The sequence below is a fragment of the Eschscholzia californica genome, unplaced genomic scaffold (genome assembly GCF_041429995.1).
Source record: "Eschscholzia californica isolate CP2 unplaced genomic scaffold, dmEscCali1.0.p SCAF_4, whole genome shotgun sequence".
NCBI classification, from domain to species: domain Eukaryota; kingdom Viridiplantae; phylum Streptophyta; class Magnoliopsida; order Ranunculales; family Papaveraceae; genus Eschscholzia; species Eschscholzia californica.
Window position 1 is genome coordinate 52,213,734 of NW_028238461.1, and position 24,237 is coordinate 52,237,970.

The 24,237-nt window shown below is 40.4% G+C and overlaps 3 protein-coding genes across 5 annotated transcripts; 1 reads left to right on the forward strand and 2 right to left on the reverse strand.

Moving 5' to 3' along the window:
* Position 1: 1 nt before the first annotated feature.
* LOC147545951 (uncharacterized) lies at positions 2-3,869 on the reverse strand. 2 transcript variants are annotated; one of them, XM_086632254.1, is made up of 10 exons: positions 3,523-3,869; positions 2,861-3,106; positions 2,578-2,782; positions 2,387-2,477; positions 2,109-2,254; positions 1,642-1,885; positions 1,439-1,543; positions 1,124-1,306; positions 759-963; positions 2-606 (listed from the first exon to the last, which is right to left on the reverse strand). In XM_086632254.1, the coding sequence occupies exons 2-10, from the start codon at positions 3,081-3,083 to the stop codon at positions 119-121; spliced, it is 1,890 nt and encodes a 629-aa protein (XP_086488380.1). In that variant the 5' UTR covers positions 3,084-3,106; positions 3,523-3,869; the 3' UTR covers positions 2-118. The 2 variants fall into 2 exon arrangements, with proteins under 2 accessions (XP_086488380.1, XP_086488381.1); XM_086632255.1 differs by having other exon boundaries at positions 3,407-3,836.
* An 8,368-nt stretch (positions 3,870-12,237) lies between these two features.
* LOC147545952 (uncharacterized) lies at positions 12,238-15,949 on the reverse strand. Of its 2 annotated transcripts, none has more exons than XM_086632547.1 (10): positions 15,622-15,949; positions 14,954-15,220; positions 14,655-14,859; positions 14,442-14,532; positions 14,212-14,357; positions 13,858-14,101; positions 13,666-13,770; positions 13,257-13,439; positions 12,942-13,146; positions 12,238-12,849 (listed from the first exon to the last, which is right to left on the reverse strand). In XM_086632547.1, exons 2-10 carry the CDS (start codon positions 15,177-15,179, stop codon positions 12,362-12,364), a joined length of 1,893 nt encoding a protein of 630 aa, XP_086488673.1. In that variant the 5' UTR covers positions 15,180-15,220; positions 15,622-15,949; the 3' UTR covers positions 12,238-12,361. The 2 variants fall into 2 exon arrangements, with proteins under 2 accessions (XP_086488673.1, XP_086488674.1); XM_086632548.1 differs by lacking the exon at positions 15,622-15,949 and adding an exon at positions 15,538-15,618.
* A 603-nt stretch (positions 15,950-16,552) lies between these two features.
* Positions 16,553-18,431, forward strand: LOC147545953 (uncharacterized). The gene is made up of 2 exons (XM_086632549.1): positions 16,553-16,845; positions 17,011-18,431. The coding sequence occupies exons 1-2, from the start codon at positions 16,746-16,748 to the stop codon at positions 18,165-18,167; spliced, it is 1,257 nt and encodes a 418-aa protein (XP_086488675.1). The 5' UTR covers positions 16,553-16,745; the 3' UTR covers positions 18,168-18,431.
* The last annotated feature ends 5,806 nt before the right edge of the window (positions 18,432-24,237 follow it).

The following is a 24,237-nucleotide window of genomic DNA, read 5'->3' on the forward strand; positions in this document are numbered from 1 at the left end:
GTGGTGGTTTATGAATACTAGGTACTTTCATTTCTAAGAAGGTCAAATGAGAACTCATAGCAAAATTTGAGTACAGAGTAAATAAGAAAAACTACTACAAGTTCTTTTAATGGAGTTACTAATGCTCAGTCTTCGGTTCTGTAACGAGTCCGAAACCGAATGGGAATAGCGGATCGTAATGACTGTCACCGACATTCATCGGAAGTTGATCAACAGTCTTGAACCAGGTTCGAGCTAGCTTGCCAGTGAAACCATAATCACCAAAGAGTAGATCAGTAACACCTTGACCTTCGGTCCCTGGTAGCCAGGCTGCAACAAGTGCTTCAATGGTGGAAAGGTAAGGTTGGATCACGAGAGGTCGACCAGAGATGACAACAACAACGCACTTAACGGACCCACACACGTTAGTAATCGTGCTTGGGCCTGGCTCCGTGATGGTGAGGTTTAAACTATCACCGAATGTCTCTGCATATGGAGGTTCACCCACAACAACAATGGCATAAGAGAATCCGTTGGACTTGACGAATTCTGGATCAGGGTTTTCATTGTAGACTACTTGGGTAGCTGGATCGACAGTTTTCTTGACTGCTTGGAGTATTGTTGTTCCTGTTTCACAAGAACAAATCTTTCTTAGATCATTCGTTCAAATTATAGATTTTAGTTTTCATTCAACCTGGTATTAAGACAGATTAATTTGGAGGGGAAGAACGAATAGGGGACAATTTATAACTCTCATTCAGTAATATAAATGAGCTTACCAACAGTGAGGTCATTTCCGGTTTTTCCCTGCCACTCAATTGTCCATCCACCGCATTGATTACCGAGGTTATCGGCATAGCCTCCAGCCACAAGGATCTTAGGTGCTTTCTTCGAGAGGGGCAAGAATGGCTTATCTGTCGACTGCCCGTTCTTCAATAGCACAAGTGATTTTCTTACAGCTTCTCTTGCTAAATCTCTGTGCTCCTGTCCATATGGAATACAAGGGTTTGTTGATAGGGTAATTTTGTCGATGAATAACATAATGACTCTAATGACTGCACTCACGATACTCCTTTGGCGACACAATACGAACCTTTAGTATCTAACATAAGCTAAATGTTCACTCAAATTTCAGTTAACTAACCTGGCTTCCAAGCTGTTTTACCAGGCTAGTATCAGCCATTGGGTTCTCGAAGAGCCCCATGACGAACTTAACCCTCAATATTCTCTTCACAGCATCATCAATTCGGCTCATAGGAATGATATTATTCTTCACCTGGTACATCAAATCATCGATGAACTCCGTGTGGTTGTAGGGAACCATGATCTGTAATAAAATGCAATATGGGTATTAACACCTAAAAGGTAATATCTACTCTACAAATAACTTCCGAACATATGAGAGTCTGAGACGCTTCAGTAAGTAAAAATTTGCTTGTGAGTTGTGATTGAGTCTGACCATATCAATGCCAGCACTAACTCCAGCTTGAACTGAATAGGAGTAATTTGCATGAGGTGGAGAAGTGATCCTGTCGATACCTTGCCAATCAGAGATGACGAAACCCTGATACAAACATGAACTTTGTTAATGTTAGTTTCAGTTCCTTTTGAATCAATTGGAAGAAACTCAACATGGACAAATCGTTAAAGAAACTCTTATACCCTGAATCGAAGAGTTCCCTTGAGGTAATTAGTAATAAGATCACGATGGGCGTGCATCTTTTCTCCATTCCAGCTTGAGTACGAAACCATGATAGTTGAGACACCCTTGACGATTGAATTCAAGTAAGCTGGCATGTGAATGCTCAATAATTGCTGTTTAGTTGTCACCGTATTATTCTCGTTGATACCCTTGGTCGTTCCACCATCACCGAGATAGTGCTTAGCACAAGCTGCAACCTTGTCCCTAGATAACATAACCAATGAATCACAGTGAATCCAAAATACAAAAGTTTTAATTTCCAAACTAACTATAGTGGCCAAGAAAAAACAATGAGATTTCAGCAAAAATGGTAACATGTCAACTGAGACTCGTGACTCGCCTGAACAATGTTAAATAGTTTCTAAGGGGCATGAAGCATTTAATTATATTGATATTCAAATCTAGTGGTAGCGTGCAGTTTTCGTACCTTCCACCAACAAAAGGAACGCCTTTTCGAGAATTCTTAGGAATATCTCCTTGCAACCCAGGAATGATCTCTGTCATTGCTTGAACGATCTTGTGGTCTTCACTATAACTCTCGTAACACCGACCCCATCTTGGGTCTCTGCAAACCTATATAAGCAAAATTGAATGGCAAATCAGGGGAAAGGAGGATACTACTGTATATAAACTTCAGATTTGAGCCGAAAGGAACTACTAAATCACATTCGAAAAGTTATCCTTATGGGTTTTTAGTTTATATACCGCAATACATGGAGCAAAAGCGTACGGGATGCCGGTGGCTCGACATTCTAGAGCGGTTGCTGCTCCAATCTTCTTGATGAGCTCGGGGTCCCTGAATTCATCACATACACATCATTTAGAAACCGGAGGTGAACTAATATGTAGTCAGCAAATATGTGAAATGCATATTCAAGTAGTGTGGTTCGACTTGCCTAGTAACTCCAAGTCCAACATTATGAGGGAATATCGTCGCCTTGTAGACATTATTATTGCCATGAACGGCATCAATGCCATAAATCATAGGAATCCCGAGACGGGTCGAAAGAGCCGCCTTCTGTATATCATTTACCATATTAACCCAAGCCTCAGCTGAGGCCTGAGGAGCCGGAGCACTCCCTCCTCCACTCAAAACACTCCCTAATCAAAACAGAGCTAATAAGACTAACTAGAATGAATGGGAGAATGAAAGTTCATAGTTTGAGAATCGACGAATACCGATGAAATACTGTTTCATAACAGCAGGTGTTGCAACGGTGCGTTCGATCTGTGTCATTTGACCTATTTTCTCTTCTAGAGTCATCCTCTTCATCAAGTCATTGATTCTAACATTCAATAGGTGTTTAGGATCTTTGTATTTCATTTCTTCTTCTGCTTTGACTGAGCAGAAACATAATAGCAGAAACCCCATAATGGGGAGGATCCTATTCATTGCCATCATTTTGAGCCAATTTGTTTGCACCCCTGAAACCACAGTAATAGAATAAGCCAAAGAAATTGCTAGATCTCTCATTCTACCACCAACCCAGTAACAAAAAAACTAGTAACATTAAGAATTTAAGATCAACAAAATATGAAGAAAGTAGTAAAAAACCCATGTAAACAATCATTAAATGACTTTAATCAGTAAGTAGTAGATCTAATGAAGAGCCAAACAAATTAAGAAACCAAAAGGAAAATGCATGTGTATATTAAACTCCTTTCCTACTCAATAAGCAAAACCTAGACATTAAAATGATCCAAATAAAAGAGAACTTAAAATACCCAATCACTAGGTAGAAAAAAACACAGCTTAATTTAAGCTCAGATCAATGTGCAGATTCTTTGACCTACAAATGAGAAATATGTAAATGTTTGTAGTGTGAGAAAAGGGTACTCACAGATGGGAAAAAGAAGAAGAAGGGTTTATGGGGTATATCTGAAACCTCTTCTTCTGGTTTCAACAATCTAGAGAGAAAGGGAAGAGAGTGATGGCAAACAGAGGAACAAATATTCTATTTATATGACAAAATAATGAAATATTTTGATTCTGATTTAATTTTTTTAATAATGAAAAAACAGCTTTTTAATTATTTTAATTTTAATATTGAAGAAGAAAAATCCAAGTTGATAAGAACTTTTGATCCATTCCAAATCACCTTCACCATCTCTGATTTTCTTTTGTCTTTACTCTCTGCTTTTGCAGATACCCATTCCACGTTTAATTCTAAAATGGCCCTCAATTTGTAGCCAGTTGGAAAATTCGAACCTCACATGTATCTAGCATTCTGTTTTGCTCCACTAGACCATTTCTTTTGCCCTCGCTTTCAAAATATTTTCCTCCTCAACATTTCTCTCGTTAGAAACAATTGTCAGCAAACAGTCGACCGACCATCTACTGACGATCATCTGGAACCTGAAGAAAGCATTAAATGGTGGTTGTGATGTGGTGGTAGTGGTAGTGGTGAACGCGAGAGGAAGAAGATGAAAAATTAAGTTGAAGGTTGTCAGCAGATGGTCAATCATTTGCCCACTATTTTTCTAACGAGAATAAAGACATGAAGGACGGGGAAGAAAACATTTTGAAGGTTAAAAAAAGGTCCCTTAAAAAAACATCAATCGCTAAATTTGATTAACCGAATTATGATTTTAGGAACTAAACTTTCCCGTTGGTTACAAACAAGGAGCCAAATTGAAATTAGCCCTTTTTTTTAAGTTAATTCTCAACTTTGGTTGATTAAATGTAATCTCAACTAACCATTGTGAGAAAATTGTATTAAATTCAAAATGGGTAATTAAGAGCAAAACGTGTAACTATAATTTAAATTTTGAACTTTGAAAAGAGGAATAATTCTAATAAATCCGGATTAAAATACGTAATCAAATCAGGATAGTTTGCAGGCGGTTAGATCTACTAACAACTATTTGAGTGACAACAAAGATTTACCCAAATTTATCAAAAGTTATGGAGAACATGTTGGTGGGACCAATTGTCCTTCCTCTATGAATTGTTATTTTTTTGATAGAGTTTTTTTTTTTTTTTTTGATGAAGGATTTTTAAAGAAATATAATATAATAAAGTTACAAATAAGGACGGTTCATGATTTTTACACAACTTTTGGATCCAAGTTTTGGTAACCACGTATAATATTTCTCCGCCACGATGAAAAGAAAACTATAGTTTAAATATATATCATAATTTAGAAGTCTAGTCTTAGTATCAAAATTTAAGAATACATTTAAGTACGAAACATGTGTAGGGCCGTATCATGTGGCCGACAAAGTTATTAATCAAAAACTTTTATCCTCGTGCCATCCCTGAATAAAAAATAGGATTATGTATTATTTTAAGGTGAAGCTTCCACTTAGAGATTTTTGTTATTTGCAATAAAGGTAACTAAGATGGTTTGGTAGCGTAATTTGAACACTTATAAACGTGCTCTCTCTCATTGGTAAGGCACCCTTTTCCACATGAACCCTATCCGCCTATCCCATACTCCATAGGCCCGTACACAAAGTTACCACTTTTAGAACATCCCAACACAATATTTAAATTTTTTTCGACAACAATAGGTAGCCTAGTTGATAGTGCATCTACCTCGCAATACCGAAATCTCAAATCCGATGTAAGGAATATAAACTCAGGACTATTAACTTGAGTATAGATAAGTAGTTTCGTCGGCTTTAGGTAAGTAGTTTATTTAAGGTTTAAATCCGACAGTTATCGAACTTATCACATTTTATTGCTATATCAATGGTTCTATATTGGTCATGGACTCATGGAAAGAAAATGTAATTAGGTAGTTTGATGGATGAACCTACCAACCAAAAAGACTAGAACAAAAATATGATTAACTTTTCATTAGGAAGGACATTTCTACTTTCTAAGTTTTGTTAATCAATTTGACAATATTTTCCTATTATTTCCTTTGAGGAGATTATGTTAAATTCCTAACCAAGGAAAAAACAGTCAAACAATTGATATTCAAAGATACTAGAGTTTCATTTTCAACAAAAAAAAATAAATAATATCTAGAGTTTTTCTCTTACCTTTTTCATGAAAATGGTTAAAAGTTTACAAAATAAAACTCAACAAGTCTCCCACATGGAAGACCTAAACCATTAATTTGATGTTCCAACTATAAAGCTGATGAACATATATCACCGACTAAAAGGACAAGATTATTCAAATACACAAATAAGAAAAGAATGAACAAAATTGTACCGTCAGAGACAACTTTTTGAAATTTGATTTATTCAAGTACTTTTTTCTAGACAAAGTGACCATTTTTTGTTTCCAACGTATTTATATTTTCCTTTAAAAGTTTGAGATGAGTCCAAATTTGAATTTGATAGTAGGTGGAAGTGAGTTCATTTTGGTATAAATTAAAAAAAGCAGACACAATTTATACCCAAGTTGGTATTTTTCAAAATGAACAGATAGTTGAGATAGATTTGCCACAATCTAATATTCCTCTTGTCAAAATCAAACTTAAACCTAATTTCTTTTATCATAATTTTTTAACATTTGGTATATGAAATTATGAATAAACATAAATTGATATGATACGTTCGGATTCTGACTCAAATATTTAAACCAAAGTTTATATATCATTTCTTTTATTTTAGTATTGAAAAACATTAAAATTTGAATTTAAACTAGTACTTGTTTATTTTCACGTAGTGCAGTTGAAAGTGACAAAATTTCATACATTTGTAAAATTTGAAACTTTAGTAGAACAATTTGGTTTCAGAATGTTAAGTTTTTGTCTTGTAATATAGCTATTTATGTCTATTTCTAAAAAGTAGAGAGAAGCCAAATTTGAGATGACAATATGACATGAAAAGGAGGAGGTGGTTAAAAAGAAGAAGAAGAATATAACTGTTATAACTGAAAATCGCGGAAGCTATCGAACCTATCCTAGAAATTGATCCGATTATGAAGATTAATCGAAAAGCTAAGTCAAAATCAAATATGCGAACAGAATTTAACGAGGTTCGGCTTAAAGCCTACGTCCTCGGGCGAACAAGAAATCTTTATTGAAGGATAGATGAAGACGACTAACACAACCCGCAAGTTCGTCCCAAGATGGTACCGTATAGAATTAACCTTCTATACTAAATCTTCGACGACCGAGAAATTTAACACCGCTCAAAAAAACTATGAAAAAATTCTCTCACTCTTGCTCTCTCTCTAGCTCTCTAAAGAAGAGTTGTTGTTGCTTGTGTTGGTGTGTTGTTTAGTTGATTGGCTCCCCTATTTATATATTATTATAAGCCGACAATTTAGAAACTTAATTGCCGCCACAAGCCATACTCAAACCGCCTACAACCATGAAAACCGCCTCAAGAAGCAAACCGCCTATTGTCAATTTAGAACTGCCTCAATTTGGAAACTTAGTTTCAAAACCGCCTCCAATTTGAATCCCCCAATTTCAAACCTCCTCTCACAATTCTCAAACCGCCTCAATTTGGACGAACACCAGGATACTCCTTGTAAGATATATCTGCTTCTTGTAACTTCATCCGACTGCACCATATGACCATGGCTGCCTACGTACCCTTTTATAGGATCAAGCCTACCGTAGTTCTACCAACCCTTCACATAAAGAAAAACCTTGTCGCCATTACGCCCTTTCGGGCAACTTAACACGAGCCGATTTGTAGCAATTCCAGACAATGCTGAAACTTGCTACACGTCACCACTTTAGTCAACATGTCCGCGGGATTCTCATCTGTGTGTACCTTCATGAGAGAAACATCACCTTCCTCTATGACATCTCGTACAAAGTGATACCTGACATCGATATGCTTAGTACGAGCATGATGAACCTGATTCTTCGCCAAGTGGATTGCACTTTGACTATCACACCATACATCCACGCACTCCTGCTTAATCCCTAGATCATCCAGAAGACCCCACAACCACAATGCTTCCTTCACACCCTCGGCCATAGCCATATACTCGGCCTCCGTAGTAGATAACGCAACTGTAGATTGTAACATCGATCGCCAACTAACTGGAGCACCATGTACCCTAAATACATAACCAGTAGTAGATCGTCTTCTATCTAGATCGCCAGCATAGTCCGAGTCAACATAACCGCTTACCTGACATGTGTCTCCACCAAAGCACAAACCCGTATCAACGGTACCCTTCAAGTACCTCAAGACCCACTTCACAGCTTCCCAATGTGTCTTCCCCGGGTTTGCCATAAACCTACTAACCACACTGACCGCCTGTGAAATGTCCGGACGAGTACACACCATAGCGTACATCAAACTGCCAACTGCACTAGCACACGGTACACGATCCATATGATCCTTCTCCACCGTAGTAGTGGGAGATTGTTTTCCCGAGAGCCTAAAGTGTGGTGCCAAAGGTGTTGACACCGCCTTCGCATTCTGCATCCCGAACCGAGAAACTACTCGTTCGATGTAACCTTTTTGATTCAAGTACAGTTTCTTACTTGACCGCTCTCTCTTAATCTCCATTCCCAGTATCTTCTTTGCAGCGCCCATGTCTTTCATCTCAAACTCTTGACTGAGTTGAGATTTCAACTTATTTATCTCCACCATGCTTCGAGAGGCAATAAGCATGTCATCCACATACAAAAGGAGATAAATAAAGTCACCTTCGCGAAGCTTCTTGATGTATACACAACAATCATAGTCACTTCTGCGAAAACCATGCTTTAGCATGAAAAAATCAAATCGTTTGTACCATTGGCGAGGGGATTGTTTCAATCCGTAAAGAGATTTCCTCAAACGACATACTTGATTTTCTTTGCCCTCAACCTTGTATCCCTCAGGTTGAGCCATATAAATTTCTTCTTCCAAATCACCGTGCAAGAAGGCGGTTTTAACATCGAGTTGTTCCAGCTCAAGATCACTATGAGCAACAATACTCAATAGCACCCGAATAGAAGTATGTTTCACGACCGGTGAGAAAATCTCATTGTAGTCGACCCCTTCTTTCTGTGCATAACCCTTGGCCACTAGTCTTGCCTTATACCTTGTACCTTTGATCTCGGAAGAATCCTCTTTCTTCTTGTACACCCATTTACAACCAATAACAGACTTACCTTCGGGCAATGGGACAACCTCCCATGTCTTGTTCTTGTGAAGAGACTCCATCTCTTCTTGCATAGCAACCAACCAACTCTCTCTATCCTCCGCGGTAACAGCTTGTTTGAAGGTGACCGACTCGTCGTCTTCCACCGAGAGTGCATATTCAACAAGATTTGCCTGCCCATAATGCCTAAGAGGTTTGTCTGACCCTAACCTCTGTACCGGCTTATATAACCGTTTCGGCCTAGTGTGTACCGAAACATCCTGCTGTTGTTGTTGTAAAACTTGTGTACCTTCCCCTTGAACCTCCTCATGATCGGGTTCATCAATTTTCTCATCCTGAGTATTATCCTGATGCTCCACCTGATCATGATTCCTAGAAACCCGTTGGTCTTCGGCTTCTACTTCCACTACTTGAGCTTTAGTAGACCCAACATCACCACAACTAGGCACCGTAGCTTCCACCATAGCTACAATAGATGACTCATCAAACACCACATCTCTGCTGATTACAAACTTCTTGTCTTCCGTACACCATAGCCGATAACCCTTGACTCCTGTAGCATATCCTAAGAAAATTGCCTTCTTTGCTCTATTGTCAAGTTTGTTACCTTTAACATGGTAATAGGCCGTACAACCGAAAACCTTAAGTCTCCCGTAATCTGCATGTTCACCTGACCACACCTCGTAAGGTATGCCGCCATCTAAAGAAGAATGTGGAGACCTGTTCACAATATAACAAGCTGTAGCAATAGATTCTGCCCACCATTCTACGCCTAGTCCGGAATTGGAGCGCATACATCTAGCCTTCTCAAGTAGTGTACGGTTCAATCTCTCTGCGACTCCATTCTGCTGAGGTGTGTTTACTACTGTCCAGTGCCTCACAATGCCTTCCTGATTACAAAACTCCTTGAATGCCCCATCCGTGTACTCGGTCCCATTATCCGACCTTAACGTCTTCAGCTTTCGACCAGTTTTGTTCTCAACCATTGCTTTCCACACCAGGAATGTGTTGAATACCTCATTCTTATGCTTCAGAAAATAAAGCCAGACAAATCTCGAATGATCATCAACGAATGTAACAAAATACCTGGAACCACCCTTGGAAGGTAACTTTGCCGGTCCCCAGACATCGGTGTGTACGTAGTCTAATACCTCTTTGCTCCTGTGCTTGCTTGTAGAGAACGTCACCCTGTGTGCCTTCCCGAACACACAATGCTCACAAAACTCCATGCAAGGCTTCTTCATGTCCTTCAACAAGCCTTTCCCGCACATCAAAGATAGACCCTTTTCTGACATATGCCCAAGGCGCATATGCCAAAGCCTCGTACTAGCCGTTGGATCCCTTCCACTGATTCCTACTGCTACATCTCCAGTAATTGTTGTCCCCAAAAGTTTGTATAAATTACCGTAACGAGTACCTCTCATTACCACCAAAGAACCCTTAACGACTTTTATGGAGCCATTCTCTATAATTATCTTACAGCCGTTCCGCTCCAACACACCAAGGGAAATTAGATTTTTCCGCAAATCGGGTATGTGTCTTACGTCCGTCAATGTTCTCACCACTCCATCGTGCATCTTGATCCGTATTGTTCCGAGTCCCACAGTTTTACATATACTATCATCACCCAGTATAACTGTACCACCATCTATACTCCTATAGGTAGTAAACATCTCCCTATTTGGGCACATATGGTGTGACGCCCCTGAATCAAGCATCCACTTATCGAAGATCTTCTCAGACACCTCTGTCACCGAGAAACATTCGTCCGCTTCTTCTGACACATATCCCGCCTCTTGCATCTCTTGTTTCTCCTTGTAGCCTTCGTTCTTTTGCTTCAACTTTCTCTTTGGACAAGCCGCTTTAAAGTGGCCAAGCTCACCACAACTAAAGCACGTTTTCTTGAAAGAGCCTCTAGATTTGGATCTAGATTTCCCGCCCTTTCCCTTTCCCCTTTCATTACTCCTCCCCCTCGTTACAAACAACCCTTGTGTTTGTTCTTTGTCTACTCCACCCGACGCCATACTGCTAGTAGCAACCTTACGAAGGTCATCCGCTAATAGCGAATTTCTCGTCTCTTCCATGGTTAGACTATCACCAACAAGCATCAAAGTTTGAACAAGGTTCTCATAGGATTTAGGTAATGAAAGTAACAATATGAGGGCTTGGTCCTCATCCTCAACCTTAACATCAATATCCTTCAAATCTGAGATAATCCTGTCAAACCTATTCACATATTCCTGAATAGAAGAACCCTCTTCCATTCTACATGTGAATAATTTGGATTTTAAGTAGACCCGATTCGTTAAAGTTTTCGTCATGAAACTGCTTTCTAATTTTAACCACACACCCGCCGCCGTTGTTTCTTCGTCTACCAGGAACGCCACGTCCCTCTCAAGACACAACATAATGGTAGCCCGTGCTTCGAGATCTAACTCCTCCCAATCCTCATCTGACATATCTCCTGGTTTCTTTCCCGTCAACGTCTTGTGTAATTTCTGCGAGATTAACAGATTCTTCATCTGCATCCGCCAATAAGAAAAATCGTTTTTCCCATTGAACTTCTCTATCTCATATTTCCCTGATTTGACCGTACCACTTCTCGATCCCATCTTCTCTTCGTTCAATCTCAACAAGGCTCTGATACCAATTGTTATAACTGAAAATCGCGGAAGCTATCGAACCTATCCTAGAAATTGATCCGATTATGAAGATTAATCGAAAAGCTAAGTCAAAATCAAATATGCGAACAGAATTTAACGAGGTTCGGCTTAAAGCCTACGTCCTCGGGCGAACAAGAAATCTTTATTGAAGGATAGATGAAGACGACTAACACAACCCGCAAGTTCGTCCCAAGATGGTACCGTATAGAATTAACCTTCTATACTAAATCTTCGACGACCGAGAAATTTAACACCGCTCAAAAAAACTATGAAAAAATTCTCTCACTCTTGCTCTCTCTCTAGCTCTCTAAAGAAGAGTTGTTGTTGCTTGTGTTGGTGTGTTGTTTAGTTGATTGGCTCCCCTATTTATATATTATTATAAGCCGACAATTTAGAAACTTAATTGCCGCCACAAGCCATACTCAAACCGCCTACAACCATGAAAACCGCCTCAAGAAGCAAACCGCCTATTGTCAATTTAGAACTGCCTCAATTTGGAAACTTAGTTTCAAAACCGCCTCCAATTTGAATCCCCCAATTTCAAACCTCCTCTCACAATAACAAATACATTCCCAACCCATATGCATCTTTATTCCTTTGTCATTTTCAATCTATTCTAGTTAGGCAGAGTTCGGTGGACATAATTGATGACAGACTTAGAATTCAGCCGTTTGGTACTTGCACATACTGAATTCTTCGAGAAACTTGAAAAATTAGTGTTGACGCATAAACAGTCACTCAAAAGAGTCGGACATCGCGTCACAGATAAAAACAACTATTCTGAAATTTGACTCGAGTGAATTGGGATCTCGAGCCAGATTTTAGATCTAATTTATAGAAAAAACAACATACAACCTTCTACAATAATGGAACAATTCAGACTCAAGAGATGTCTGGTTGATACCAATTCAGGGTTCTAACACTTCATGACAGAATTAGAGAATCATAATGAAAATAAAATGGAAAGCATAAATCTTCTTCAACATTGAAATTGTATTATCTCTAGTTCGACTTTATCGACTTAGTCTCAAGCCCAAATCCAAATGGGAATAGAGGGTCATAATGCGAGTCCCCGACATTCATTGGGAGCTGATCGACAGACTTAAACCAGGTTCTTGCTAGCTTACCAGTGAACCCATATTCACCAAACAGAACATCTGCAACTCCTTGGCCTTCGCTGCCGGGAAGCCAAGCAGCCACTAAAGCATCAATAGCTGCAACATACGGTTCAATCACCACTGGCCGGCCTGAGATGATGATGACTACACACTTAACAGCGCAACAAACATTCTGGATAATGGTTGGGCCTGAATCAGCAATTGTGAGGTCCGGACTGTCGCCCTTGGTTTCTGTATAAGGGTGCTCACCAACTACAACAATGGCATAGGAAAAATTGTTGGACTTAATGAAGTTAGCATCAGGGTTCTCATTGTAGATAACTTCGGTACTTGGATCGACAGTGGAATTGATGGCATTGAGAATAGTGGTTCCTGTACATGAGAAATCCTGATTTATACTTGAAGACTTTGCATCCAACAAATTGTATGAAAAGCGAGAAAACGAACATCCGGTGGAAGTTTACCTTCAGTGAGGTCATTGCCGCTATGTCCTTGCCACTCTATTGTCCACCCACCACATTGATAGCCTAGGTTATCGGCATGGGTTCCAGCAACAAGTATCTTTGGTGCCTTCTTAGGAAGAGGAAGCAGTGGCTGATCCGAGGACTTCCCATTTTTTAATAGCACAAGTGATTTCCTGACAGCTTCCCTCGCCAACTCTCTATGCTCCTGGTAAGAACAATGACTACCGATCAACAAGTTGTTTTGGTCACTCATTACAAACACAATGGTTATAACCCCGGCTACTTATTGAGATGTGCATAATTGAACATGCTAACCTTGCATCCAATCTTGTCAGCTAGGCTAAGATCAGCAAGTGGGTTTTCAAAGAGACCCATCGTGAACTTGACCCGCAAGATCCTCCTCACTGCATCATTGATACGTCTCATTTCGATAATTTTCTTATCTACTAGGTCAGTAAGTCCCGTAATGAACTCAGTGCAGTTGTACGGGACCATGATCTGCAAGAACATGTCACCTCGTATAAAACTTTAAGCCATGACTAAAGGTTCGAAACCAGTACTAAGTACTAACCAAATTGAAGTTAATGATAAGATTGAATTCACAGAATCCTGGCAACCAAATCTAAGTTATTTAGACTACCCCAGTAGTGTTCAGGAGGGTTTAGGTTTTAATCTCGGTTCCAGTTACCAATGTTAAAATGGAAAAAAATGACTACTTACTGACCATGTCAATCCCTGCATCAACACCAAGTTGAATAGAATAGGTATAGTTCCCGTGAAATGGATTAGTAAGTCTGTCGATTCCTTGCCAATCTGAGATAACAAAACCCTGTAGTTTGAACATTTGCAAACACATCAATAAGCGTAGGATCACACTCCATTTTAACATAGAACTGCTAAGAATAGAGCTCTTTACCTGGAAACGTAGCTCATCCTTGAGAAAGTCAGAAACTAAAGCACGATTAGCATGCATTCTCACTCCATTCAAACTCGAGTAAGAAACCATCACGGTTGAAACACCCTTTCTGATCGAGTCATAGTAGGCAGGCACGTGGATGCTGAGTAACTCATTCCAGCTTACGATTGTGTTGTTCTCGTTGATCCCGTTCATAGTTCCACCGTCACCCACAAAGTGTTTAGCACAAGCGGCAACCTTATCTCTACGTCGAATCAAGGAATATTATCAATAATCAAACATCTAATTCATTTAAACAAGATGATGGTTACAGAAAACGAAGTGATGAATCGGAAGTAAGCTCAGATAACTTACTTTCCACCAACATAAGGAAAACCTTTCCGAAAACTAGCAGGAATATCACCCTGTAAACCAGTAATGAGCTCTGTCATGTTTCGGACAATTCTAGGGTCTTCGCTGTAGCTCTCATAACACCTACCCCACCTTGGATCTCTGCATACCTGTATCGGTAGAAATGTGACAAACAGTCAGATATAAACTAAAGCCAAATACAATTTTCACTTAGAATTTCGAAAGTTCCTTACAGCAATGCATGGAGCAAAAGCATACTGAATGCCCGTTGCTCGAACTTCCAGAGCAGTTGCAACTCCAATCCTCTTCACAAGATCAGCATCCCTATTAGGATATAAAAAGCTTGTTATAAGAAAATCATGTCTAAAAATTGTAAGAAACGGTGGATTTGTCATTGCAATCAAGACCTACTAAATTACGAGTAATAGAATCTACATTACATCTACCTGGTGACTCCAAGCCCGATATTGTGAGGGAATATCGTGGCTTTATAGGCATTGTTGTGTCCATGGACAGCGTCTATTCCATATATCATCGGTATCCCAAGACGGGTAGCAAGAGCTCCTTTCTGGAAGTCGTTTACCATATTGACCCATGTCTCAGCCGAAGCTTTTGGAGCAGGAACACTTCCCCCACCACTCAGTAAGCTCCCTGAGAATATTTACTTTCAGTTCAGCCAATTCGTTTCCACTAAAACGTAAATTTGATTGACTTGGAATCTAATAAGAGAGAATCGATGTTTTACCTATGAAGTAAGTCTTCATAATATCGGGCGTGACCTTGGCACGGTCAAGTTGGACCATCTGCCCAATCTTCTCTGCTAGAGTCATTCGCCTCATCAAGTCCTTAACCCGTGCAGACACTGGCTGCTTCGGATCTTTGTATTTAGTGTACTCTTCAGGTTTTACCAACGTCGCCCAACAAGATAAGAACAAAATGCCCATAAAGCAGATGAAAATTCTAGACATCATCTTCCTATCAAACACAAACTTCTGCAAATTTCTCTACAATTCTGAAACAAAGAAGATCATGAAATTCAGATTTCTGGGTCAAAGAAAGAATGACTTTCTTGAAAAAACCAAAAGAACTAAAAGCTAGGAAGATAACTATATAAGATATAGGATTCAAGAAACACCATTAATCAAAGATTAATCAAGAAAACTTAACAAAAAAACAAAGAAATCAACAACATGGGTTTGTTGATTTAGCTGCCAATTCATGTTGGAATCATAATCTTCCAGTTAGGGCATTTGTAATTTCATTTTATCATCAAAGATTACGATCAATGTGAAAGAAAAGAGAAATCAAACATTTTTCTAAAACCCAGACCTAAAATAGTTGAATCTAACCAAAATAATCGAAATCAAGATGAATAATTGTAAGAACAAGAACCATGAAGAAACAAGAACTTACATGGAAATGGGGTTCTTCTGTTTGATTCAGTCACAACTCTCAGAAAGAAGATGAATAATTTTTTAGTAACGGAAATGGGTTTCTTCTGTTTCATTCAGTCAGAAATCTGTAAAACATTGAAACGACAAAAAGATATAACAGCGGAGAAAACTAGAAGAAATCAACACTTGGCGATCAGTTTTCTTTCAAATTTGGCGGGTAACAACTCATAACTTTCCAACTCGGGTGAGGCAAACGAGTCAGAACAGATCGGTTCAACTTCACTCATCCGATTCTATTACCATAAATGAAGGAGATGTATTAGTCATTGAATGATTGATTATAGCATTTTGGGCATGAGTAATGAGTTTGTTTTGTTGTAAAATAATCTCACGTTGGCGGTGGGACGGAGTGTGGTGCTCCTCTTAAGAGGTTAAACACCATTTCTTAGTGAGACCTTTTAAAATTGTGAGGTCCAGGTGCGCCAAAGTAGACAGTATCACTAGCAGTCCAGAAGACTGGTCCGCACCATCCTAAGCATGTTTAACTTTTTTAGAGGTCATATGTTCGAATCTCAATAAAATGATTGTGGTTATGTGAATAATAACCCTTTACTTCAATCTATTGTGATGTATGTCCTTTTCAAATTAAGATTGTGGTAAATTGGCAAGCCTAATGACTTCTCACAAAGAGAAAAAATCGTTATTAAACTGTCTAAAACTGAAAATTTATCTTCTCGTAGTTTCTTTCTCAATATAAAATTGTAACATTTGACAATAACCAAAAAAGATTAAGAAAAGGTCTTTAAGTTTAAACACTATTCAATATCTTTTGTAAACATGGCTAAGAAAAGATCTCTCCCTTGCTCACTTTCTATATTGAAGTAAAGAACCTTTCACTTTAACCAAAAAAGAGGATATCATATTTGCACAATCAAACAAGTAATATGAATATCTCATCACATAAAATTAATTTCAGAAACCCTAACATTAAAATAAAGCATGTTTCTTGTTAAAGAAAAACACAAGCCAAACCTTCACTTCTAGTCCTCATTCCATTAGTATATATATTCATCCTCTCTCTGTATACAAACCCACATCTTCTTCTAAGTTTCACAAACAACATAAAACTAAAGTAACTGCAAAATGGCTGGGTACACCACCTTTCGAGTCTACGAGAATTTCCAACCAACAATGAATGTGATAGAAGAAAAAGACTCCGACATGCTCGTCCTCAATCTTCCAGGTGAGTTAGCCCGATCTCTTCTATTACTATTATCCCCTTCCCGACATGAATATGACTATTTTACCCTTAGTTTCGAACTGATTAGTTATTTCAACCGTGATGCTTTGCCCGACCACTATCGTGATTGATAATTTTTGTGTTTGCTTTGTGATGAAAAAATAACAGGGTTTAGGAAGGAACAAGTAAAGGTTCAAATTGGTACTTCCGGTACATTGAAGATTAACGGAGAAAGGCCTATAGCTGGTAACAAATGGAGCCGTTTCCAAAAGGATTATCGCACATCTCCAAATTGTCTTACCAATCAAATCCGGGCAAAATTCGAGAATAACGCTCTTCATATTATCATGCCCAAAAAAGTTGATAGTGAAGCTGCATCTAAACCAGCGACTATGGCCCCACCAGGACCAAGTCCAAAACCAGGCACCGCTGAGTCTTCCAAGGTACCACCACCCGCTGGAGAGGCACCTCCGCGTCAAAAACCAACAACTACAGACTCATCTAGAGTCCAACCACCACCACCACCAGTTAGTGATTCTAGGCCATCGAGATTTTCACCACCACCACCACCACCACCACCACCACCACCACCACCACCACCACCAGTATTATCTCCACCGACTAAAAATCCAGCTAGTACTGCCGAGTCAATGAAAATTGCACCACCACCATCAGTATCTCCACCAAATACAAAACCAGTCGCTACCGAGTCATCCAGAAATCAGCCACCACCACAAACGCCATCACCTCTTCGCGATAACGGGATACAGGAATTTCCACCACCACTAGTAGTATCTCCACGGAGTGAAAAAACATCTCGGACAACCGAGTCAACAAAAATTTCACCACGACCAGTTGTAGCTCCACTGAGTCAAAAGCCAACTTCTGAGTCTAAAATTTCACCTCCACCTCCCGTGTCTCCACCAAGTAAAAACCCAGTTTCTGAATCGAAGTCTACACTTCCAGTACCTCCACTGACTCAGCCGGGTCAGACTCAGCCAAGTCAGCTATCCGAAGCACCGACAACAGAAGGTTTAAAACGACCCGAAAAACCATTAGTGGCTGACCAGATGGCGGCAAGAGCGGATGAAACAACAGGGAAGGCTAGACACAGTGGTGGTGGTGGTGGTAGTGGTGGAGATGGTGGTGGAAGTAGTAAGAAGACAATAATGGATGAGTACAAGAACAAAATTGAGGAGTTAATGATGGAGTTGAAGGAGAAGTCATCAACAGATTTGGTTGTGAACATGTCAGTGGCTAGTCTTGTGCTGGTGGCTCTTGGGGTTTATGCAACTTGGAACCTCAAATCCTCAGGAAATAACTAAATGAACCCAACAATAAATATGGATCTTTAGCAAGCTTAATATGGGTCTTATTATATAATCATATTAATTTAACCCTTAGATGGTACCTCATCAGTCCATTGTATATACATGTAGTGTGTTATATAAGGAGAATTTCACATTCATTTAGGTGTTCCCTATTAAAATTGGGTAGTGCCCAAATTTATATTTATCAACTCTTGATAAACCTCTATTTGGTTTCAAGATGTATAAACCCTTATTAATGAGAATAATATTTCAGACAAAGATTTCGGTTAGATGCGATGTAAATGTTGTTAGGATGGAGCCTAACATTGCCAATCAACTTAAAACGGGTTCGGCTGGTAAAGCCTGTCTCGATCTTCGGGTAGCTCGTTAGTCCATCAAACTCGAGTGTTCTGGGCCGAGCTTCAAACTCTTGGATTTAATTCCCACCCTTACACTGTATTGTTATTACGACTCTAAAGGACATAAAAAGACCTTCGAAAATCCATTTATTCTTTAGTCCAATCTATGGCCTCTGATCAGGGTAAACGACTAAGCCAAAGGGCCATTAGTCATATTTCACAATATTATTAAAAAATGGTGTGTTGAAAGTGACTGGAATATGGGTTGATATCGAACCCGATTTACGACCCGCTGACCCACTTACAAGAAATTTGGACCCGTTAGCGGAGCTGATTACTAAGACAGGACGGGTATGCAAAGCAGGGTTCTGAGGCAGAGCTGGACTCTGAGACAGAACTGGTATGCGAAAGCAGGCTTATGTCGGTTATTAGTGTTAGCGTATCCATGTGTATTTCGGATTTAGAAAGAGAGAGTCGGTGAGGTTGTTGGATTAGGCTATATAAACTAAAACCTTAGGAGATATCAGTAGTCTCAGACTCACGAATCTCTTGTGTAACTTGTTTGCTTATCATAATGAAAATCATCGCGCCGTTGTCGCCGTGGAGTAGGTCTCACCAACCGAACCACGTAAATCTCTGTGTTCTGCTTGATTGTTCTTTATTTCCCGTTGCTTTTCTTGGATTACTTGTGTTTGTCATAGAAAACTCACGATTGTCACAACATGGTGCTGCTAAAAGCACTTGCCCTAAATGCTGTAAGCGAGCGGGGCTATTAGCAGGCAACCCAAAACTTTCAAATTTTATACAAATTAGAAAACTAAAAAAAGAAAGAGCCAGAGAGAGGACAGGTAAAGCTCTCACCGGAAAAGGTGATCCAAAAAATACTAAAGGTATTGTGTTTAACATATTCTGGAAGGTAACAAAACACATGGATGAGACCACGAAAAAAGTTTTTTTTTTTTTATTATGATAAGCGGGAGAAGCCCGATCGAATACAAAGAAATAAGATATAAAAAAAAAAACAGCTAAGAAATCAAATTACATCATATCGTTAGCCCCACCCTTTCCTCATTCTCACTGTTCCTCTAGAATCCGCATTAACAATATTGACTAATTCCACTGGAAGTTGACTAATATTCAAGTGAGTTACCCCCGGTCCGAGCTTCATCTTCGACAGAAAATCAGCAGCCTGATTGGCTTCTCTATAGACATGAAAAACCCGAAAACTATGAAATTGACTCCGAAGTCTCTGAACTCTCTTCCACAGACGCCTCGCCCTCCATGGTAATTGCTGATGTGGTTTTGCAAGAAGTAACTTGATATTCATCGAGTCAAGACCAAGTTCAACTTCCTGCAATCCGGCACTAAGTGCTAACTCCAATCCCAACTCAACACCCTGTAGCTCGTGTATGAAGATAGTCTGTCCATCAACCTGACCTGTGGCTGCTCTCACAACAGTCCCCTCCGAGTCTCGAATAATGGCTCCATACCCTGCCTCCACCTCGTTGAGTGCACCATCCGTGTTAATCATATATCTCCCGGTCGTCGGCCGAGTCCATTTACATGAAATATAAACCGGCTTGTGGAGAGAGATAGTAAGATTCCAACGATCGATGGTTCTTCGATTCTCCTCTGTGTCTTCAAACCGTTTGGTAACGGTATTCAGCTTGATCCTCACTTCATCACAAATAGTGTGTATAATCAGCTCTGGTGACATCACATTACTTCTAAATACCCTATTATTCCGCTCCTTCCAAATATGATAGACATAGGCATTTAGAAGCATACGACCCACTCGGGCAGCAATAGAAGGCCCACCAAAGTGATTAATACACCACTGTAGCTCCCCTTCCCAATCAGCAGCACATACTCTCTGAAAACCCATCTTGAGTAAGAGATTCCCATATAATCTTTGTGACCGAACAACCAAAGAATAAGTGGAAATCTGTTTCTTCATCTCCCCCACAGAATACACATGTAGTGTCTATAATCATACCCCAACTAGCCAGTAACGATTTGGTTTTGAGGCATCTTCGACAGGCAAGCCACGTGATGAAGCAATGTTTGGGTATACCTCCCGGTGACCATACTAAGGAAGTCCAGCTCAATCGAGTCCCTTTAGGTCGAACAACTTCATACGTCTCTTTGAGAGTAAACTCTCCATTCTGGCTGGGCGTCCAGACCACCTCATCTCTGAGGGTACTATCTACCACCACCTCTCTTGCCTCGACCGCGATAGTCCCTAACATAGCTGCAGTACGAGTTGGGAAAACCCAACCTGACTGCCCAATAAATTGAGAGACCCGTGCATCTAAATGTAGGTGAGAATTATATCTATACCCCTCTTTAAATGCATCATAGAGAAGCCCGCGAGGATGCAACAAATCAGTCCAGAATTTGGTATCACGACCGTCCCCCAAAAAAGTACCAATAAGTCTTTGAGCCATTGGCCTGCTGCCTAGAATCCGACGCCAACACCATGAACTAGTACTCGGAGCTGAAAGAGTCCAGAAGTGCTGATCTTTGATAAGATTACTTCTCACCCAATCAGCCCACAGAGTCGGCTTACCACTAACCAAATCCCATATATGACGAAGATTTGACGCCTCGAAAAGCTTCTCGATATTGCGAAATCCAAGCCCTCCTTCGTCAGTTGGGTAACATAAGTTTTCCCAGCCAATGGGAACTTTCTTACACCCCATATCAGCACCAGACCAAAGGAACTTACTAAAGATGGAGTTGATGTCGTTCATAACTCTTTTGGGAATAACAAACACCGCTGCCCAGTATAATAACATGCTGTTCAGAACCACCTTAATGAGAAGAACACGCCCCGCAAACGATAAAAAGCGACTCTTCCAAGAATGGATTCGTCCCTTGATTTTATCAATCAGCGGAATACAGTGACTATAGGTGAGACGAGAAGATATGAGAGGCAATCCCAGGTATCGAATAGGCAGAGAACCAGTACCAAATTCCAGGATGGTGGTAATATCACTCTGACCCTGAGCCGAAAGTCCAGCAAAGAAGATAGTACTCTTAAGCACGTTGGCCTGCAACCCCGTCGCCCGATGAAAACCAGTTAGCACACCTTTAAGAGATTGAGCCGAACCTGTATCTCCTCGAAAGAAGACCATGAGGTCGTCTGCAAAACAAAGGTGAGTAACCTTCGGGACTAGACACTGAGGGTGTAGCAGAAACCGACCCGCTCTTTCCTCTCGATTAATAAGAACCGCGAATACCTCCATCATTAATACAGATAAATATGGAGATATCGGACAACCTTGCCGTAAACCCCGTTTCCCATCAAAATAACCTTGGGCTTCACCATTGACCAAAATAGAGAACTTAGACGTAGTAACACAAGCCCGTATCCATTCTATAAATATTCTTGGAAATTGGAACTTACCAAGAACTGAGAATAGTGAAGACCAACGGACTGTGTCATACGCCTTCTTAAGGTCAATCTTGACCGTACACCGAGCTGGACCAGTGGGTCGGTGGTAATTCCGGACAATCTCATGGGCTAGCATGATATTGTCCTGAATAGAACGACCAGAAATAAAGGCTGACTGGTTCGGACTAATCATCGAATAAATAACTCCCTTCAGACGAATAGTGAGTATCTTGGTAATGCATTTGTACAGAACATTACAACAAGATATAGGTCTAAAATCTGAGACTGAAGAAGCATTATCGATTTTAGGAATAAGAGTCACGAAAGTAGAGTTTTCCTCTTTGAGAAGTTTTCCAGAGCTGAAGAAATTCTGAACAGCCTCCACAAAGTCATCTCCCACAATCGACCAACACGCCTTAAAAAAGTGGGAAGAGAACCCGTCCGGCCCCGGTGATCGATCAGAACCAATAGTAAGCAAAGCAGCATATATTTCATCTCTGGTCACCCTCATAGTAAGAAGAGCTCCTTCAGCTTCCGTCAGCGGGCGTGAGAACTCCACACTAGATATGTGATCTAATGCTTCATTGTCCTCGTCCTCTCGACCGAATAAGTCCCGATAGAAATCCACACACATATTAGCTATTTCCACTGGATCCTCAGCCACCGAACCATCCTCTCGGGTAAGTCGAGTGATAGCGTTCCGAGACTTCCGCTCCTTAATAGAGTTGTGGAAATAAGCTGTATTGCTGTCATCGAGAGTGAGCCAATCAACTTTAGCACGTTGTCGGAGCATTGCTGTTTCAGCCCGTACAACGTCACTATAGTTTTCAGTAGCTACTCTCTCTTGCCTTCGTAAAACCGGGTTTGCTGGATCTCCCTGCAATCGAACCTGCACTGAATGTAAAAAATTTCGGTTAATGGTTACCTGGTTCGTCGCCCCATTGAACCGATCTTTTTTCCATTCATTCAAACGAGCCTTCAAAGCTTTGAGTTTTGTCACCATACGAAACATCGGATTACCCCGTACTGACTCCTTCCATACATCAGCAACGAGAGCTCGAAACGTGGGATCCTCCGTCCAGGCATTAAAGAATCGAAACGGAGTACGCCGGTGTATGTTGGGTGTAGCCAACGGAATTATAATAGGAGAGTGGTCTGAATCCCCAGGTGGTGGAAAATCTGCTTTAGTTAGAGGAAAACCGTTCAACCAACCACTATTAATAAGAGCCCGATCAATCTTGGAACTGACATTAGCAACTCCCATCTGCCTGTTAGACCATGTATAGAAACACCCTGTATACGGACAATCGAACAGTCCCAAGTCGGTAATACAGTCAAACATCTCATTGGAGCCTTGAGATGGTGAGTTGTTACCGCCTCTCTTCTCATTGGCCAGCATCGTGGTGTTAAAGTCACCTAACACTAGCCACGGAGCCTCAGAACCCATCATGAGAAACTCAAGGTCCCTCCAAAGCTCCCGGCAATGAACAATGTTATTGCTTCCATACACCACTGCCAAAAGAAAACCCGAACCATCGGGAAACCGAACACCACCTGCAATAACTTGTCCTCCTATATGGGACACAGTGAAATCAACCCTACTCGGGTCCCATCCTATCCAAATACGACCTCCCGGAACAATCACATAGTTATCAATAAAAGTCCAGCTAGAATTAAGACTTCGCTGAATGCGAGTCTTGTTCAACTCCTGGACATGGGTTTCTAGAAGTCCACACAAACCAATTCTATTCAATCTCACAAAATCTCTCACGCTTTTCGTATGGAGAGCATCATTAAGACCTCTCACGTTCCAACATGCTATATTAATCATTTAAACTATTGGGGTAATGTTTCGACCCCCTCGGAGGTCTCCGGATTACTCTCCATTCTCGAAATGCTCGCAATAGGGTCAAATTCATTCCGTGAGTTGTTGACCGAGGGGTCATCTTCCTCATGGAGGTTTTGATTGTGAGGCTCGACCCGTGTCTCAGATTCTATATTATTAATGGACATTAACGCAGCAAAAGAGTTACCTGTTGTAGTGTTACTAGTTAAACTCATAGGTACAGTATTTTGTAGTGTTAGTCGTCGTGCCATTTTCCTTCGTGGTTGATCCATTCTTTCACCCGATCCTGCCCCAATTTGAAATTCCTTCGGCTTGTGTGTGACAACTCTCCACTCATCAGCCTCATTTGTCACTCCCTCATTTCGAGTAGCTTGGGATTCATTTGCTGGTCTCTTACGCCCTCCATCTTGGTGTCTATGTGCTGTTTTAGTTGGGATTTTATGTCTGAAATTAGTAGCTCTCGGGTTAGCTGCCATGTTCTGA

What these genes read in the sequence shown, in the direction of transcription:
- LOC147545951 (XM_086632254.1), bottom strand. Translation starts at nt 3,083, where the DNA reads ATGATGGCAATGAATAGGATCCTCCCCATTATGGGGTTTCTGCTATTA. An exon ending in GTTGGACTTGGAGTTACTAG is followed by an intron (nt 2,478 to 2,577) that starts GCAAGTCGAACC and finishes TGATGAATTCAG; the next exon opens with GGACCCCGAGCTCATCAAGA. An exon ending in CTTTTGCTCCATGTATTGCG is followed by an intron (nt 2,255 to 2,386) that starts GTATATAAACTA and finishes TTGCTTATATAG; the next exon opens with GTTTGCAGAGACCCAAGATG.
- LOC147545952 (XM_086632547.1), bottom strand. Translation starts at nt 15,179, where the DNA reads ATGATGTCTAGAATTTTCATCTGCTTTATGGGCATTTTGTTCTTATCT. An exon ending in TATGAAGACTTACTTCATAG is followed by an intron (nt 14,860 to 14,953) that starts GTAAAACATCGA and finishes AAATATTCTCAG; the next exon opens with GGAGCTTACTGAGTGGTGGG. An exon ending in TTGATGCAGGGATTGACATG is followed by an intron (nt 13,440 to 13,665) that starts GTCAGTAAGTAG and finishes ATGTTCTTGCAG; the next exon opens with ATCATGGTCCCGTACAACTG.
- LOC147545953 (XM_086632549.1), top strand. Translation starts at nt 16,746, where the DNA reads ATGGCTGGGTACACCACCTTTCGAGTCTACGAGAATTTCCAACCAACA. An exon ending in GCTCGTCCTCAATCTTCCAG is followed by an intron (nt 16,846 to 17,010) that starts GTGAGTTAGCCC and finishes AAAAAATAACAG; the next exon opens with GGTTTAGGAAGGAACAAGTA.